At 35.8% G+C, this 14,777-nt stretch overlaps 1 protein-coding gene across 3 annotated transcripts in view; it reads left to right on the forward strand.

The window, feature by feature from the left end:
* gzl (godzilla E3 ubiquitin protein ligase) overlaps positions 1–14,777 on the forward strand; it is a 75,984-nt gene that overhangs the window by 43,310 nt on the left and 17,897 nt on the right. The window contains exons 6-8 of one of the 3 annotated variants that reach the window (XM_069845809.1): positions 3,789–3,979; positions 7,243–7,402; positions 10,731–12,671. In XM_069845809.1, coding sequence (XP_069701910.1) covers positions 3,789–3,979; positions 7,243–7,402; positions 10,731–10,783 — 404 coding nt within the window. In that variant the 3' untranslated portion in view covers positions 10,784–12,671. Of the gene's footprint in view, positions 1–3,788; positions 3,980–7,242; positions 7,403–7,700; positions 10,593–10,730; positions 12,672–14,777 lie in introns of those variants that run through there. The other 2 variants (XM_069845810.1, XM_069845808.1) reach the window with 2 other exon arrangements.

Raw genomic sequence — 14,777 nt, forward strand, 5'->3', positions numbered from 1 at the left:
TGCATCATAAAAACGCTCAAAAGTCTCCAAAATAGGCACCTTTCACTATCTGAAAGTTTTGAAATTATAAATAGTACTGTGGAACAACTGAATCGTGGTAGAGGTAAAGTTGCAGATGCAGTAAGAGCTAAGGTGGACACTGTACTTTCAAAAAACCCTGGATATGAAGAACTACAAAAGGTTGTTGCTGTGATGAGTGGTGAATCAACAGTGAAGATTAACTTGGACTTATCCCCAGCAGACATTGTGAAATTGAATTATGTACCAGTTACTTCTTGTGACGTCGAACGCTCTTTTAGTCAGTATAAATCTATCCTCAGAGACAATAGAAGAAGATTCACTTTTCAGCACTTGAAAGAAATGTTTGTAACCTATTGTTATGGTAACAGACAATAAAAATTGTGTTTTGTTGAAACTACATTGGAAGATAAGGTACGTCCATTATATTTTTTGTTTAGTTTGATTAAAATGTACCAATATTTAACGTACATAGTCATTTTTTTATAATTTTAAGTCCATATTTAATTCCATATTTTGGTAAAAATCCATATTTAATTCCATATTTTGGTAAAAATAACTACATATATATTTACATATTTCATATATTTTTAGTCCATATAAATCCGTTCCCTGATGATCAATAATAAAGTGCTCTGTAAATATTTCTTGAACATTGTTTGATAGGAGGCACAACTCTTAATGAAGAATGACTTATGTTAACAGGAGATGCTTTATTGTAATTTATACACTTAGCACACTATTATCTTTGATAGCCTGCTATTCTTTTCTTGTGTGAATTTGAGCACAGTATGTATAGGTAAATTTTCCTTTGCAGTCTTGTGCCCAATGGTTGGATTTGCATCATTTGAAGCATTGGCTTATTCTTATATAGTGAATGCTATTGCTCTTATTCCAACCAATTTTCACTTTGTTGGGAGTTTTTTCCTTGCATCAGAGGTTACGTTATTGTTGTTTTCTAATGCCAAGTGTTTGACAATGAAGTCATTTTACCTCTTGCACTCAAATATTTTTCAAAGATATTATCATGGTCAGCCACTGAAGCACAGATTTTGAGGTGTTCCGAATCCATTCCTTGATTTGAGTTGCACAATAGGCAGTTAGGGGACTGATATATTCCAATTCTATGCAGGTGTTTGGCCAAACATTCATGGCCTGTTGCCAGTCTAAATGCAGCCACAAACGATTTTCGTGGTAAATCGGGAATTAACTGTGGATTATGATGCAGAGAGTTCCATTTTTTCTCTTGAGAGTGTATAAATTTTTTTTTTTGTTGAAGTCTAAGTATATATTTAGATTTAATAAATCTTTTCACAGAGTAATACGTAGATTTAGTATCAGGTCTGTAAGTAGCAGTGCTGCCCTTCTTTGCGAAAACATCCACATTCTCATTTGTCATTTCCCAGGTTTCCACAATGGGATGGTATCCTTTGGAATACAATTCTTTTATTGAGTGTTGTTAATAGAGAGAGCATTTTAGAGGTTACTTATAAAATCAAGTCCATAATACCTTTCGTGCTTTTGAGTATGAATTTTGGGGTTATATGTATCATCATCCTTTAGGTTTAGCTCAGTGTTTTGTTTCAGTATGGCTTCTTTGGCCTCTTCAGCAATCTCATTTTCACAGGTACATTGAATACTATTAATATGGGTTTCCTTACTTTTATTGTGTTTGCTTCTATTTCTTCCCACATTTTTCATTAATATTTTTGCACACAGTATCAGTTTCGTCACAATTCCAAGTTTCATTTAGTAGGTTGCTATTTCATAGTGTTTTGAAAAAATTTATTCTTATCTTCATTACAAAAGGATTCAATTTGGTTTTGATTATTGTCTTACGTGTTCTGCCGAATGCTTGCTTCTGCTTTTCACAATCAATTTGAATTTTTTAGGCTCCTCTTTCTCCTGTTGACTGTTGTTTGCCACTTACGCATGTGTTTTCTTCTGGTATAAATATTTTCTTCTTGAGGTTTGTTTCGTTTCTGAGATTGTTGCTTTCCCAGGTCTTGTATTTACTTACTTACAAATGGCTTTTAAGGAACCCAAAGGTTCATTGCCACCCTAATATAAACCCACCATTGGTCCCTATCCTGAGCAAGATTAATTCAGTTCCTACCATCATATCCCACTTCCCTCGAATCCATTTTAATATTGTTTTCTATTACCAGTATTTTTCCTTTTCATTCAGGGTCATCTGTATTAGTGTTCTTAAATTGTTTTCTAGCTCACCATTCAAGTCATTCTCCATATTGTGGTGACTAAAGAGTAAAATGGTTCAAGAGTATAGCTTTGCTCTACACCACTTTCTAATCGTCCTAGACTATTATTGTTATAGTAGGCAACACCTTGCAGAACTACTAACAGCTAAGCTTCTAGAAGACAGTGACTTGATATTTTTAGTACTCACAATATTTTTAATATCGCCAAATTCTCTATTATCAGACAGTACATCTTATTGACGATATGTATCAGAGGAAGAACAATTGTTTGTATGCATTTGAAGTCAGACTAGTGTAATATGTAGCTAGTCGACGATGTATGCAATGGAGGGAGAAAAGAACTAGCCACCCTACCCCTTTATCTTCTGGCCTAGTTGCTTCATAAGTGGTGCCTTCACTTGTGAGGTTCAAACCTGTCTTCGGACAGTTGATTAAACAAACAACACCAAATTCACACTTTCACACAACTAAGTTATTACTATAGATCATTCTCCCAGACTTCTAGGCCCATAGGAGGCAGATGCACGGTAACTATTCCCAGAGCACACCAATTTGTGAACAAACTCCTACCACTTAACACTAGATGCCATCTTTTCTGTGTGGATGCGCACAAGCGCACATGTGTGTGTGCCACTTGCCCTTGTATTGACCAGTAATTTCTTCAGTTCACTTTTATCAGAAATGGAAACCTTACCCATTATAGAACTCTTGGTTATGAAGAAAATAATACCATACAAACAGGCCATCTCTTGCCTTATACCATTAGTGCAATTTTCACATAATGACCACTCAAAACTGTTTTTACTAATTCGTGGATCGCGGACCGCGGACAAAAGGGGATGTCATCTTTCAGCCAAAATTGAGTTAAGTCAACATTTCGATGGAGAAATGTGTGAAGAACATTGCGTAGAATGCACTAAGTCATAGCTTTGAAATTAAAGATGAAAGAAAATGTGCATATGGAGTTAAAAAATTGTTTCAGCAATGCTACATATTTCGTCAAAATGTTTTTGCAATTTTCTCAAAACTTAGTTTTGGTGACTTGTCCCCTCTTGTCTGCGCACCCACGAATTGTTCTCCCCTCTATGCAGTTGTCATCTCTTGTTAATGAAATTTGTTGACTGAAACAAGATTCGTGTTAAAGTTGAAAATGATGGAGAAATATAATACTCTAATCTGAAGTTTATGGTCTTGGCTTAATGGCAAACTGAAAGAAGATATTGTAATTAATTTTACCGCATTCTTTAAGCATTTTTACAGAAGGAAAATAATTATTTTAATTTTATAAAACTATAGCTTATGATAGTTACAAATGTTTAAGGTTTCTTTTGTAGATTTAAATAATGTAAATAAATGAGTAAATGAGACAATGTCACGCTCATGCTACAATAAAATTATGATTTCTATAGCTTCCCACGACCTCTATATATTTTTAATACTAATTTTAACTCCTAAGAGAAATGTGAACTGTAGAATAAAAAGATATATTTTAAGAAGGGTGGTCCATTTGTTTTTGTGATATTTAATATGTTATGTATGTGTCTGTCACAGCTTATCATTCAAAGTGCATTGATCCATGGCTCACTCGCAACCGACGAGTATGTCCAGTATGCAAAAGGAAGGTGTTTGCTCAGGGTGAACAAGTAACTGAAACAGAAAGTGAGAGTGATACAGATGACACAACCCCATTGGTTCGTCCAAGTTCATATGGCACTCAAGGAGGAACATTTGTGCCTCAAAGGGTAAGTTTCTGTAAGAATAATAATAATAATAATATTATTATTATTATTATTATTATTATTATCATCATCATCATTATGCACAAATGTGTACAACTTTCAGCCATTTTTTATTTATTCTGAAGGCCTGTCTCGGGACCTTGCAGAATGAGGGTGATTGTGGAATACGAAAAGGTCAGGACGCTATATAGAAAAACTGAAATATGCAGTCCAGCAGAAATAGTGACATGTGTATAAATGTACAAGTTTTAAGTGCTAATTAAGTTAAGAGTGTTATCAGTGCTTGCACAGTTTTTGACATGATTCACATTACCACAATAGTACATTATGCAATGAGCCTATCATGGCAGTAATTAAGACGCGAGTATGTTTGTTTATGAAACGAGCACAAGTTTCATAATTTTCATACGAGCATCTTAATTACCATTATAGGCAAGTTTCATACGTCTTTTTATGCTCGACCATATTCTAACTGAAATTATTCATAAGTTTTCATGTTATGGTTATGTAAGTGATGAACGGAACTGACCTGAATTGTGAGATGTGCGCAGACGCGAAAGTATTGATTTTTTCCAAGGCACGAATATCATTGACCTTGATATAATCTAGAGAACATTAGTCTTGATATAACCTGGAAATTGATTTAGAATTGAAAAACGAGATGACAAATTGAATTTATTTGAATATTATTTACAATTAACGCTAATTATTATAGTAACAGAACATAACCTTTTGCGACAGTATTGGATTTCCAGCCTCCGTGACTTTTCGCTAATTGTCTTTCGATTGCATATCCGAGAATAATCGATACTACCAGGTGTATAATTACTACATTTCGGCATGATCGAGCATAAAGGATTTTTATGTACGCCACATATGTGATAAACTCTTGTAGGGAAGTTAGAAGGCGATTTGAAACACAATTTCCTGGTTTACCTATCCCACAGAAACCGTGAAAAACCTTGTGAACAAATTCCATTGCTGCGAGATTGTCTACTGGTTGGGAGTGGTTGGCACACACAACATTGCAACTTCTTCAATTTTGTGTTCAGTTCGGATCGTTTGTGATTGACCAGTACACTCATTATTCTTCAAACTTTCTCTCCCCTGCGAAAAACATTGGTGCTACTTAAACACAGCACTGCGGCATCGTCACCGTAAACTTGCTTCTTCATCTGAAAAGTTTCACCATCAGATTTGTCTAATTTCTGGCAGAACTTGTTTGCCTGTTGCTCAAACTGCGACATTTTCGAGTGCTGATGAGCGCATTCAAATCACCTTCACAACAGAGACCGTAGTTCTGCTTACACTGTCAGTACACAACTGCCTCGTGCTGGAACAAGAGAATAACTGACACGGCACCATCTATCTGCTCTAGTGGACCACAGCAACAATATGCGTCCAGTCCACTAACTTAATGACTGTGGTGGCATAAGAGATCATTGCTGACTTCTTGTAGACACAGAAGTTTTTTTCACCTCGCGTATTGAAGCAGTTCTGTTTTCTGATACATCACTGATTACCTCGTGTATCTTATTAAAATTACACTGGATTACAAATTTTAACTTTTTGCCTGTTTTTTGTTCTGATAGGTCACTATTCCTAATTTGAATATGCTAAATCTGAATGTGCTCTGCCTTTCCCCTATCGTGTAGCATCAATCTTTTTTTACAATTAAAAAAAATAAGTAGAATATGCTGTAACTTACTTACTTACAAATGGCTTTTAAGGAACCTGCAGGTTCATTCCCACCCTCACATAAGCCCGCCATCGGTCCCTATCCTGTGCAAGAGATTAATCCAGTCTCAATTCTCATATTCCACCTCCCTCAAATCCATTTTAATATTATCCTTCCATCTACATTTCGACCTCCCCAAAGGTCTTTTTCCCTCCGGTTTCCCAACTAACATTCTGTATGCAGTTCTGGATTCGCCCATATGTGCTACATGCCCTGCCCATCTCAAACATCTGGATTTAATGTTCCAATTACGTCAAGTGAAGAAGACAATGCAAACAATTCTGCGTTGTGTAACTTTCTCCATTCTCCTGTAACTTCATCCCTTTTAGCCCCAAATATTTCCCTAAGAACCTTATTCTCAAACACCCTTAATCTCTGTTCCTCTCTCAAAGTGAGAGTCCAAGTTTCGCAACCTTACAGAACAACCGGTAATATAACTGTTTTATAAATTCTAACATTCAGATTTTTTGACACCAGACTAGATGACAAAAGCTTCTCAACTGAATAACAACACGCATTGAATATGCTGTCACAAATATTATAAACTGTTCTTGTGTTTGAAATTAAAAGTAACTAGCTGAAACAAGAAAATGTCTTAATAGCTGATTAAATTGTCACAACATTCATAATCTCTTCTTTTGCACACAAGGTCCCTTTTGTTTGAATAGTCGTCTCTTAGTGATCCTTTTATCTTGAATTTCCAACTTATCCTCTCTCAGGGATCAACAGTAGTCTGTTCCCATATTTACATCCTGTTTTCCTTGAGATCGGCATTCCATGTGCTTTATGTTCTTGTAAAATCTATGACTTTCTTCCTTACTAAATGGTTCAAAGTCCAACCCATGCTTGTTTTTCAGCATCAGTCATTGTTTCTTCAAATGAAACATCTCAATCGAATTCCTAATCTGCAGCCTTGTTAAAAATTCTCTCTTTTAATTTGTCATCAGATAAAGTAGGGAACTTCCTACAAAGTTATTTGAAACAATTACATCCTTATTGCCTTTACAGATTTCTTCATTAAACCTAATAATTATATGCAGACTAAAGTACATTTACTGGGTCCACTAGACTTTCATGCACTTTAACTTATATCTTGGCATGAAACGTTCTATTTCCACTCATTTTTTGTTCATTGTTCAGATTGGGCCTATTGCCCATTCGGTTGTCCTACAAGAGTACCTATAACTTTTAAATCTCCACACATTTCCTGCTTATGTTCATTGTGTTTAACTTTCTCAAACAGAAATTTCAAGTTTTGGTGTGTTTCCTTTATAGCCTATGAGCTGAATGTGCAATTGGAACAAATGCATATTTTACCTCATTAAACAAGAGCACACTCCTTTCTTTGATCTTTCCTTTTTTAATTTCTCTCTTTCTTTTTCACCATTCTTTCTTCATCTTTTTTCTTATTCCTTCCTTTTGTTTTTCTATCCCCCTCCCTCCTTCCCTTATAATACTACTCAGAGTATAGAAATAAATGCAGTAAATACAGAGCATGTCATTGCTAATAAATTTCCTTCATGTCCAGGAGAATCCATTTCAGCGAGCAGCCCGACGACAACAAAGGTCTGGGTCTTTGTCATCATCAACTTCTTCTGGAACAGACAGTAGCGAGAGCAACAGCACCACCGCTACTAATGGCAGCAGCAGCAACACTGAAGCCAGAAACACAGCAGTTGATGTTCCAGGTAATATGAGTTATAAAATGTGTGTGCATATCATTCCTCCTCTGGCAAACTAGCGAAAGTGACAAATTAGCGACCCTGCCCTTAAGGTCTATAATATTGTACTATTTAATAGTACAATAATAATAATGATGATGATGATGATGAGGGCAAGGAGGAGGAGGACGTGTATCCTAATTGCTACACTTGGGACATTCCCCCACTATGTTCAACCACTTTCCTTCCTCCAAAGCTCAGTGTGTGTGTGCTACCTAAGAAATACTCAGTCCCATGCCAGCACTGAGTGAGTCATTAATTCCAGGTTTATCTGCATCTGTGGCTTGGCGTTAGCATGCTGGTCTTTCATCCAGGTGGCCTGGATTCGATCCCAAGTGAGATCGTGATGGAATTTGTAGTGGACAAAGCAGATGTTGCAGAGAGTTTTCTCGAGATACTCCCATTTTCCTCTTTCATTCCACTAACACTTAATCCTGCCCCCCATTTTATCTATTATCTGCAATAGCCTAGTTAAAATAGGCTAGGGTGAGGTTTTGGGGGTTGTACGAGTTTGGGCTCTGGGCCTTGGGACTCATCGAATACTCGTTTGGGGATGGGACCTGGCTGCCTGAGGCAGAATGGCCCATCTATCAGAATTGGATTAAAAATGGCCACATTCTGTATGCAGTTCTGGATTCGCCCACATGTGCTACATGCCACCTGTTGGACTTGAACAATCATCGCAGTGGGCCATTATAAGCCTAAGTGCATGGTTGTGTACAAAGTCTAGCCCTCATAGAGCCAAACCAATGATCCCACTTTTTCTCATGAACCCAAGGAAAGATGATCTTTTACTGCTCCTGTTACAGTTTCCGTAGCAAAAGTAAATTCAAAAACTACAAATCTAAAATTGAATCATGAAAGTGAAAAACCACCTAACTCCACTTTTTGTCATTTTTGAGTTAATAATTGGAAAATATTTAAAATCTATCATGCTACCCATGTATAGCAAAAAATGCCTAAATCCTAATCTAACTAGTCAACCACAAGCGATTAAATATTACCTGGAGATCAGAAACCATCTTATTCCATGGAATTAGTGTGTTTCTGATTTCCATAAATACACTGACCGGCAAAAAAAACTGATCAGTTGAAAAAAATACTAAAAGTTAAGTTTAAATGTAAATTATGAAGTAATCCCAGAAATACCATGACTGTAATCGTATTCAATTTAAAGATTACACTTTTATGAACTTGTGACACATAAATTCACACCAATTTTGAGTCATTGACCGTCATATGTTCATAAATCTACACTTTTGTTGGAATTTTGTAAAATTTTTCAACTTAACGTTCAGCTGAATATTTGTCCATTAAACTTCACTGAAAATGATGTTGATGCACAAAACTTAAATTCATACTACCAATAACTGAAACAAACACTCAGTATCTGGTATGTCCCCTTCTGGCCCTAATTACAGCTGCCATTCTCTCAGGCATGGTTTCGATTAAGGTTATGATGTCTTTCTGGTCAATATTGTCCCATTCCTCTTGGAGTGCTACCTGCAGATCACCTAAGGTCTCTGGAACAGGATTACGATCTTGGATACGTCTACCCAACCTATCCCAGAGATGTTCTATAGGATTTAGATCAGGACTCCGAGCTGGTCAGTTGAGACAAACGATCTCCAATGCATAAAGATACTGTGATATGCAGTGCGCCATATGTGGACGAGCATTGCCATGCATGAATATATGATCTCCAATAAATTGAGCAAAATTTCGTTGATGTAGCGGTGAGTGTTGAGACCATTCTTGATGATCACCAATTTTGTTCGGGCCTCCGTGGAGATGCTGTCCCACACCATCATAGAGCCTCCACCAAATGGTGCAGACAATGTGCACTCTGCATACCGTTCTCCAGATCGTCTCCAGACTCTTTCCCTACCATCTGGGGATTTCAGGGAGAACCTGGACTCATCAGAGAACAGCACATTGCTCCACTGCTGCACAGTCCATTGGGCATGCTGACGAGTGAACTGAAGATGGTTGGCTCGGTGCTGTCTGGTCAGATCTGGTCCCGTAGCAGGTCGTCGTGATTGAAGATTTTGTTCTCCAAGGCATCGTCGAACAGTCCTCTTGCTCACATTAACACCCCGCTCATGTTGTCGATTCCAAGCTTTAACTGCTGTGATATGGTGGTTTCTTAGGACCTGGCTGACGAGAAATCGGTCACCTCGAAAGTCTTCCTTTTTCTGCCAGATCCAGGTCTTCTGGAGTAACTCTGTGTTTCCTGGAACAGTTTCACAGCCTCTTGCACCATGGTGTATGGTGCGCCTGTGGTAGCAGCGGCGTAATGGAGGCTGCATCTGCCGTCAATGAGAGCGACAGCTCTGGCAATGTCTTGGGGTGACAGAGGCATTGTCTGAACTAAACTTACTGACGAAATGGCAAACAAACCATTTTCGACAGCTGTTATTCATTTTCAAAAAGGAAAGGAAGCAATAAAACAATAAAACTTCTTCAATTGTTTATGACGACCTACCCCACATGTTCAGCACAGAAACATACTCCATTGTTAGACGATAAACCAAAGACTAATTGATGTGAAAGATGTGAATTTACATGTCAAAAGTTCATAAAAGTGTAATTTTTAAATTTAGTATGATAACAGTTAGGTTGTTGTTGTTGTTGTTATTATTATTATTATTATTATTATTATTATTATTATTATTATTATTATTATCTAATGCCGGGCTTTGGCAACGAAGCCATTAGCGTTCTTGCTCTCCAATATTTCTCTGTGGTGGATCCATCAGGTAGAACTTCACAGGTTAAGATAACAGTTATGTTATTTCTGAGACTACTTCATAAATTACATTTAAACTTGACTTTTAGTATTTTTTTCAAGTGATCGTTTTTTTTTTGCCGGTCAGTGTATTTTGCCACTAGTCGGCAGCACTATAGCATTCTATCAGCTATTACTGGAGAAATGGCTGACTGTGAGATGTTTAATGAAAGCGATCATTCTGACGGTGAAGTAAAAGGCAAAAGAAGGTGAAATGAGGAAGAATGGAAAAGAAATAAGATCAAGGGGCTTAAATGTGAAGGGAAATCGCATGAAAACTGAGCAGGGAAGACAGTTGAAGCTAGAACAATGGGACCTAATTGCAGGTGTGTATTCTTAACCTAGAATTTTATAAAATATATTTGATATATATATATATATATATATATATATATATATATATATATAAAATGTTCTCAGTGTAACAAAATGCGTTTTGCGAAAGTTTGTAATTTTACTGTATATTTTTAATTGAAATAAAATTATTCTTTTTCTGATTAAATTTAGGTCTAAGAGAAAATGTTCGAAATTCAGTGATGAAGGGAAGCACTACATATTGAATTCATTTAACACCTTGGGAACAGGAGGCAACAAGATAGCACAAGATGCATATCTACAAGCATTGGTATCATCTCGTCCCATTAAAAGATGGAGAGCGAAGTTTGAAGAAGGGGTGAAATGTTCAGCTTCTCATGTATATAAAATAAAGTTAGGATCTGAGGAGCACGTAGTTTGCCTCAAAGCATTTTGTAGCCTTCATGGTGTGACAGAGGCCCGTGTTAAAAGATTATGCAAGTTGCTGACTTCTGGATCATCACCCCAGGATATGCGTGGGAAACACCACAATAGAACAAATGCTGTAAAACCCAATGTCCAAGCCTTTATGGACTGTCATATTCGTAAATTTCCATACAGAGTAGCTCATTACAATAATAGTGCTGGAAAATGTATAGATCTATCAAGTACTTTATCAGTTAGGAAACTGTATGAGTTATTTCTTGAAGAGCATGATCCAGAGAACTATGCGACATTGATGGCAGAGCAAATTGATGTCGATAAAGTTCATGGTATTGTTAGTTATAGAGCATTTTTAACATATTTTCGTGATAATTTTAATTATGGGTTTGGATGACCACAAGTAGGAAATGTGAGGAGTTAAATGTTAAAAGTTCAGAGTGAAAAAAACAAATCAATTAGGGAGAGGCTACAGTTAGAGTTGAATCTGCATAAGACAAAAGCTAAAGTGTTTTACACAGAATTGCAGCAGTGTAAGAAACTTTCAGAAGATGAGAATGACACAGAAACAATAACTTTCGATTTCTAGCAAAACCTTCCTGTTCCAATGACAAATGTTTGTGATGAATTCTACCTCAGGCAGATGTGGGTGTATAACTTTGGTGTACATCGAATGTCAGACAACAAACAAGTGATGTATATGTACAGTGAAGTGAACGGCCACAAAGAATGCTCTGAAGTTGTTAGTTTATTAAAACATTTTATAGATAACTTTATTCCACAACATGTGACAAAGCTTTATGTGTTTTCTGATGGCTGTGTAGGCCAAAATAGAAATCACACAGTGGTTTAGTTCTTTTATACATTGGTGCAACAGGGAAGATTTAAGTACATTGAACAACGTTTTCCCATGAGAGGACACAGTTACCTTCCCAATGATAGGGACTTTGGTCAAATTGAAAAAAGAAAAGGAAGCAGTACATGGTAGAAACACCCAATGATTGGTACAACATTGTACATGATGATGTGAAGTTCGATGTGGTCGAGGTGAAGCAGTCCATGTTCCTTGATTTCAAAAACCATTTTCAAACAATTTTCAGAAAGAATGTAGGAAACAGAAGAACTAGGGACACACCAGCAGAGCCTTTTTTGATTTCAGAATGTAAAATTTTGAGATACATTTACACAAACATGAGATTCATGTTAGCAACACAATGAAGGTTTAGTGTGGAGTAGGTTCAGTTTACAGAAGCCAAACACATCAGTTTCATTTCCTACAGCCTACAAGTATAGTTCACTTATCCCCATGAAAAGGCAGAAAATAAATTATCTTAAAAACTTAATGCAGTTTATATCAGAAAATGCACAGCTGTATTACAGAAAAGTGTTTGATCTTCGTGATGATGATGGTGCAATAGGCACAAACGATGAAAGTGAGTCTAATATGGAATATGTATGAATATTTCATGTATTTAGTGTTCGTTAAACAAAACACATTACTGAAGTTAGGAAAATTCTGTAAAGGTAAACAAAAATTGAGAAATGAGAATATGATTTTTGGGATGGAGGTGATTTGTGGTTCTAAATATGACATTAATTGTTGTAAATATATGTTTCAAAGTGTATTTGTGTGTTATATAATCAATAGATCTCTTTTCTTGATATTTCTTGTGTCCCTGTGTTATTGTAATATAAATAAAATATTAAATATGACATTTTGTTATACTTATTCACGATGGAAATCAAAAACCACCTAATTTCAGACATATAGACCTATAATATTTTTTATATAAAAACCTATTATAATTATGGTTATTGTGACATTCACAGTTGATTTACATTAAGGAAATGGAACTATTAAAAAAAATCAGAATGATTGGTTGTAAAACATGGCCACAAAACAGTTTATTCTCTCTCCTGAAAAAATTGGTTACCTGGAGTTAGAGTCTTTTTGATTTCCATGATTCAATTGGAAAAACCGTGTGATGGTTAGAGTTTACTTACCAACTGTTTGAGATGGTGGTGATGGGAAGATGTGTTGTATGTCTCTGCATATGCGTGAGGTTCACTGTACTTTGGATTGTCATATTGTGAATTATCAAAATTGGGACATTATTGCATTCTGAATCTTGAAATCGAGAACATTTACTTTATATTAAGAACAAGTTAGTTTTCTCTAAAAACCAATTTATTTACGTAAATGAAAGCCAAAAATTAAAAAAAGAAATACAAATTGCACTTCTATAATTGAAACATCTAGAGAGTTCAGGACAGCTGTAACATCAATCATAGGTCGTATTTCTCTGATTACTGCAAATAAACCAGCAAACTACTTTTGTTCCTTATCATTTTATGGAACTCTGAGCGAGTGATATTCTTCATGTTGTAGCCTGCTGTATTTGCATTACATTGCCTTCAATTAATTTATTGAAAGTCTATTTCTTTCCTCTGACCACTGAGCATTCATGAGCGAAACACCCTCTCCACATTTGCATCATGGCCAGCAATATAAAATTAATACTCAGCAACCTTTATTAACTCAGGGTGTTATTCCTCTGAAACAAAGTTTAACAAGAACTCACAGTTGCTGCCTTATAAAATGAATGGCATTAATTTTGTAATTTGTTTATCTGATACTATGAGCATTGTACTAGCACGTGAGGAAACAATTATTTTCTGTTTTAAAATTGTATTATATGAAAGAGAAATTTCTTCCTCTGAACTATAATAATAGCCTTCTAAAAATGCTAATTTATCCACACACAAACAACATATAGACCTTTCCCAACAATATAATTAAAGAAAGATTTCATAACTGAGGAGCACTTATCGTACATTTAACGAATCTTTCAATGGCTGGAAATAAACAAAGCCATCTTTACATACTTCGTAAAATCTTTATAATATAAATTTAGAATATTCCTTAATGGAAGCAACATGGACAGTGTAGATTGAGAAATAGAACTGTAAACTTAACTCTTAAACTCCGCACGTAGTAGTGAGATTATTAGCAGCAGTTTCTGTGGCATTGTGGAAAACATGTGCTGGACTGTCAACTCCTATTATGGTCGATTAAGTTTAGATTATAGTTTTCTGTGAAAATATTATTTTCTCTCTTCCTGCATAGCTCTCCGTGTTAGAATTCGTCGCTCGAGTTCTTAATGGTTCCAAGTCCAATTTTTTTAAAAATTGAGTTGTTGTATCCGTGCGAGACTTATGGACATAAAGAATATAATTTTTTCATAAAAGCATGAAAATGTAGTAAAACAAAGTTTAAATTTACAATTCGTTTTAGTTCTAACTCTCAATGTAAGAGTAATTTGAATTCTTAATGGGTGTATCTCCAAACGCCAATCATAGTACAGTATACAGTCATGTGATTATGTAAACAAAATGCCTGCAATGGAGACGAACAAGAGCGTAACGCTGGAAGAAAAGGACGATACTATAATTTATATTATTTTGAAGTTAACAATGAGTTACTGAGAGTGTGTAAAGAATATATCCTAAGCACTATTGATATTAGCCAGAAAAGGCTTTATCATAGTTTTGATAATGTAATAAATGCAGAAACTGGTGTACCTCGTTCCCCCATCAAAGGAAAACACACTAACAGAGGTATTCCACAAGAACAACTTGATAAAGTTAGAGAGCATATAAAGTCATTTCCAGTAATTGATTCTCATTACTGTCGAGCTCATCGAGTCATTATCTGGATTCAAATTGGAATATATCACGCATGTATTCATTATACAAAGAGTATTCAAGCCAACCTGTTAAAGAGAATATTTATAGAAAGGTTTTTGTACAGAGTTTAAC

This window comes from Periplaneta americana, chromosome 14, assembly GCF_040183065.1.
Source record: "Periplaneta americana isolate PAMFEO1 chromosome 14, P.americana_PAMFEO1_priV1, whole genome shotgun sequence".
In the NCBI taxonomy this organism is placed as follows: Eukaryota; Metazoa; Arthropoda; class Insecta; order Blattodea; family Blattidae; genus Periplaneta; species Periplaneta americana.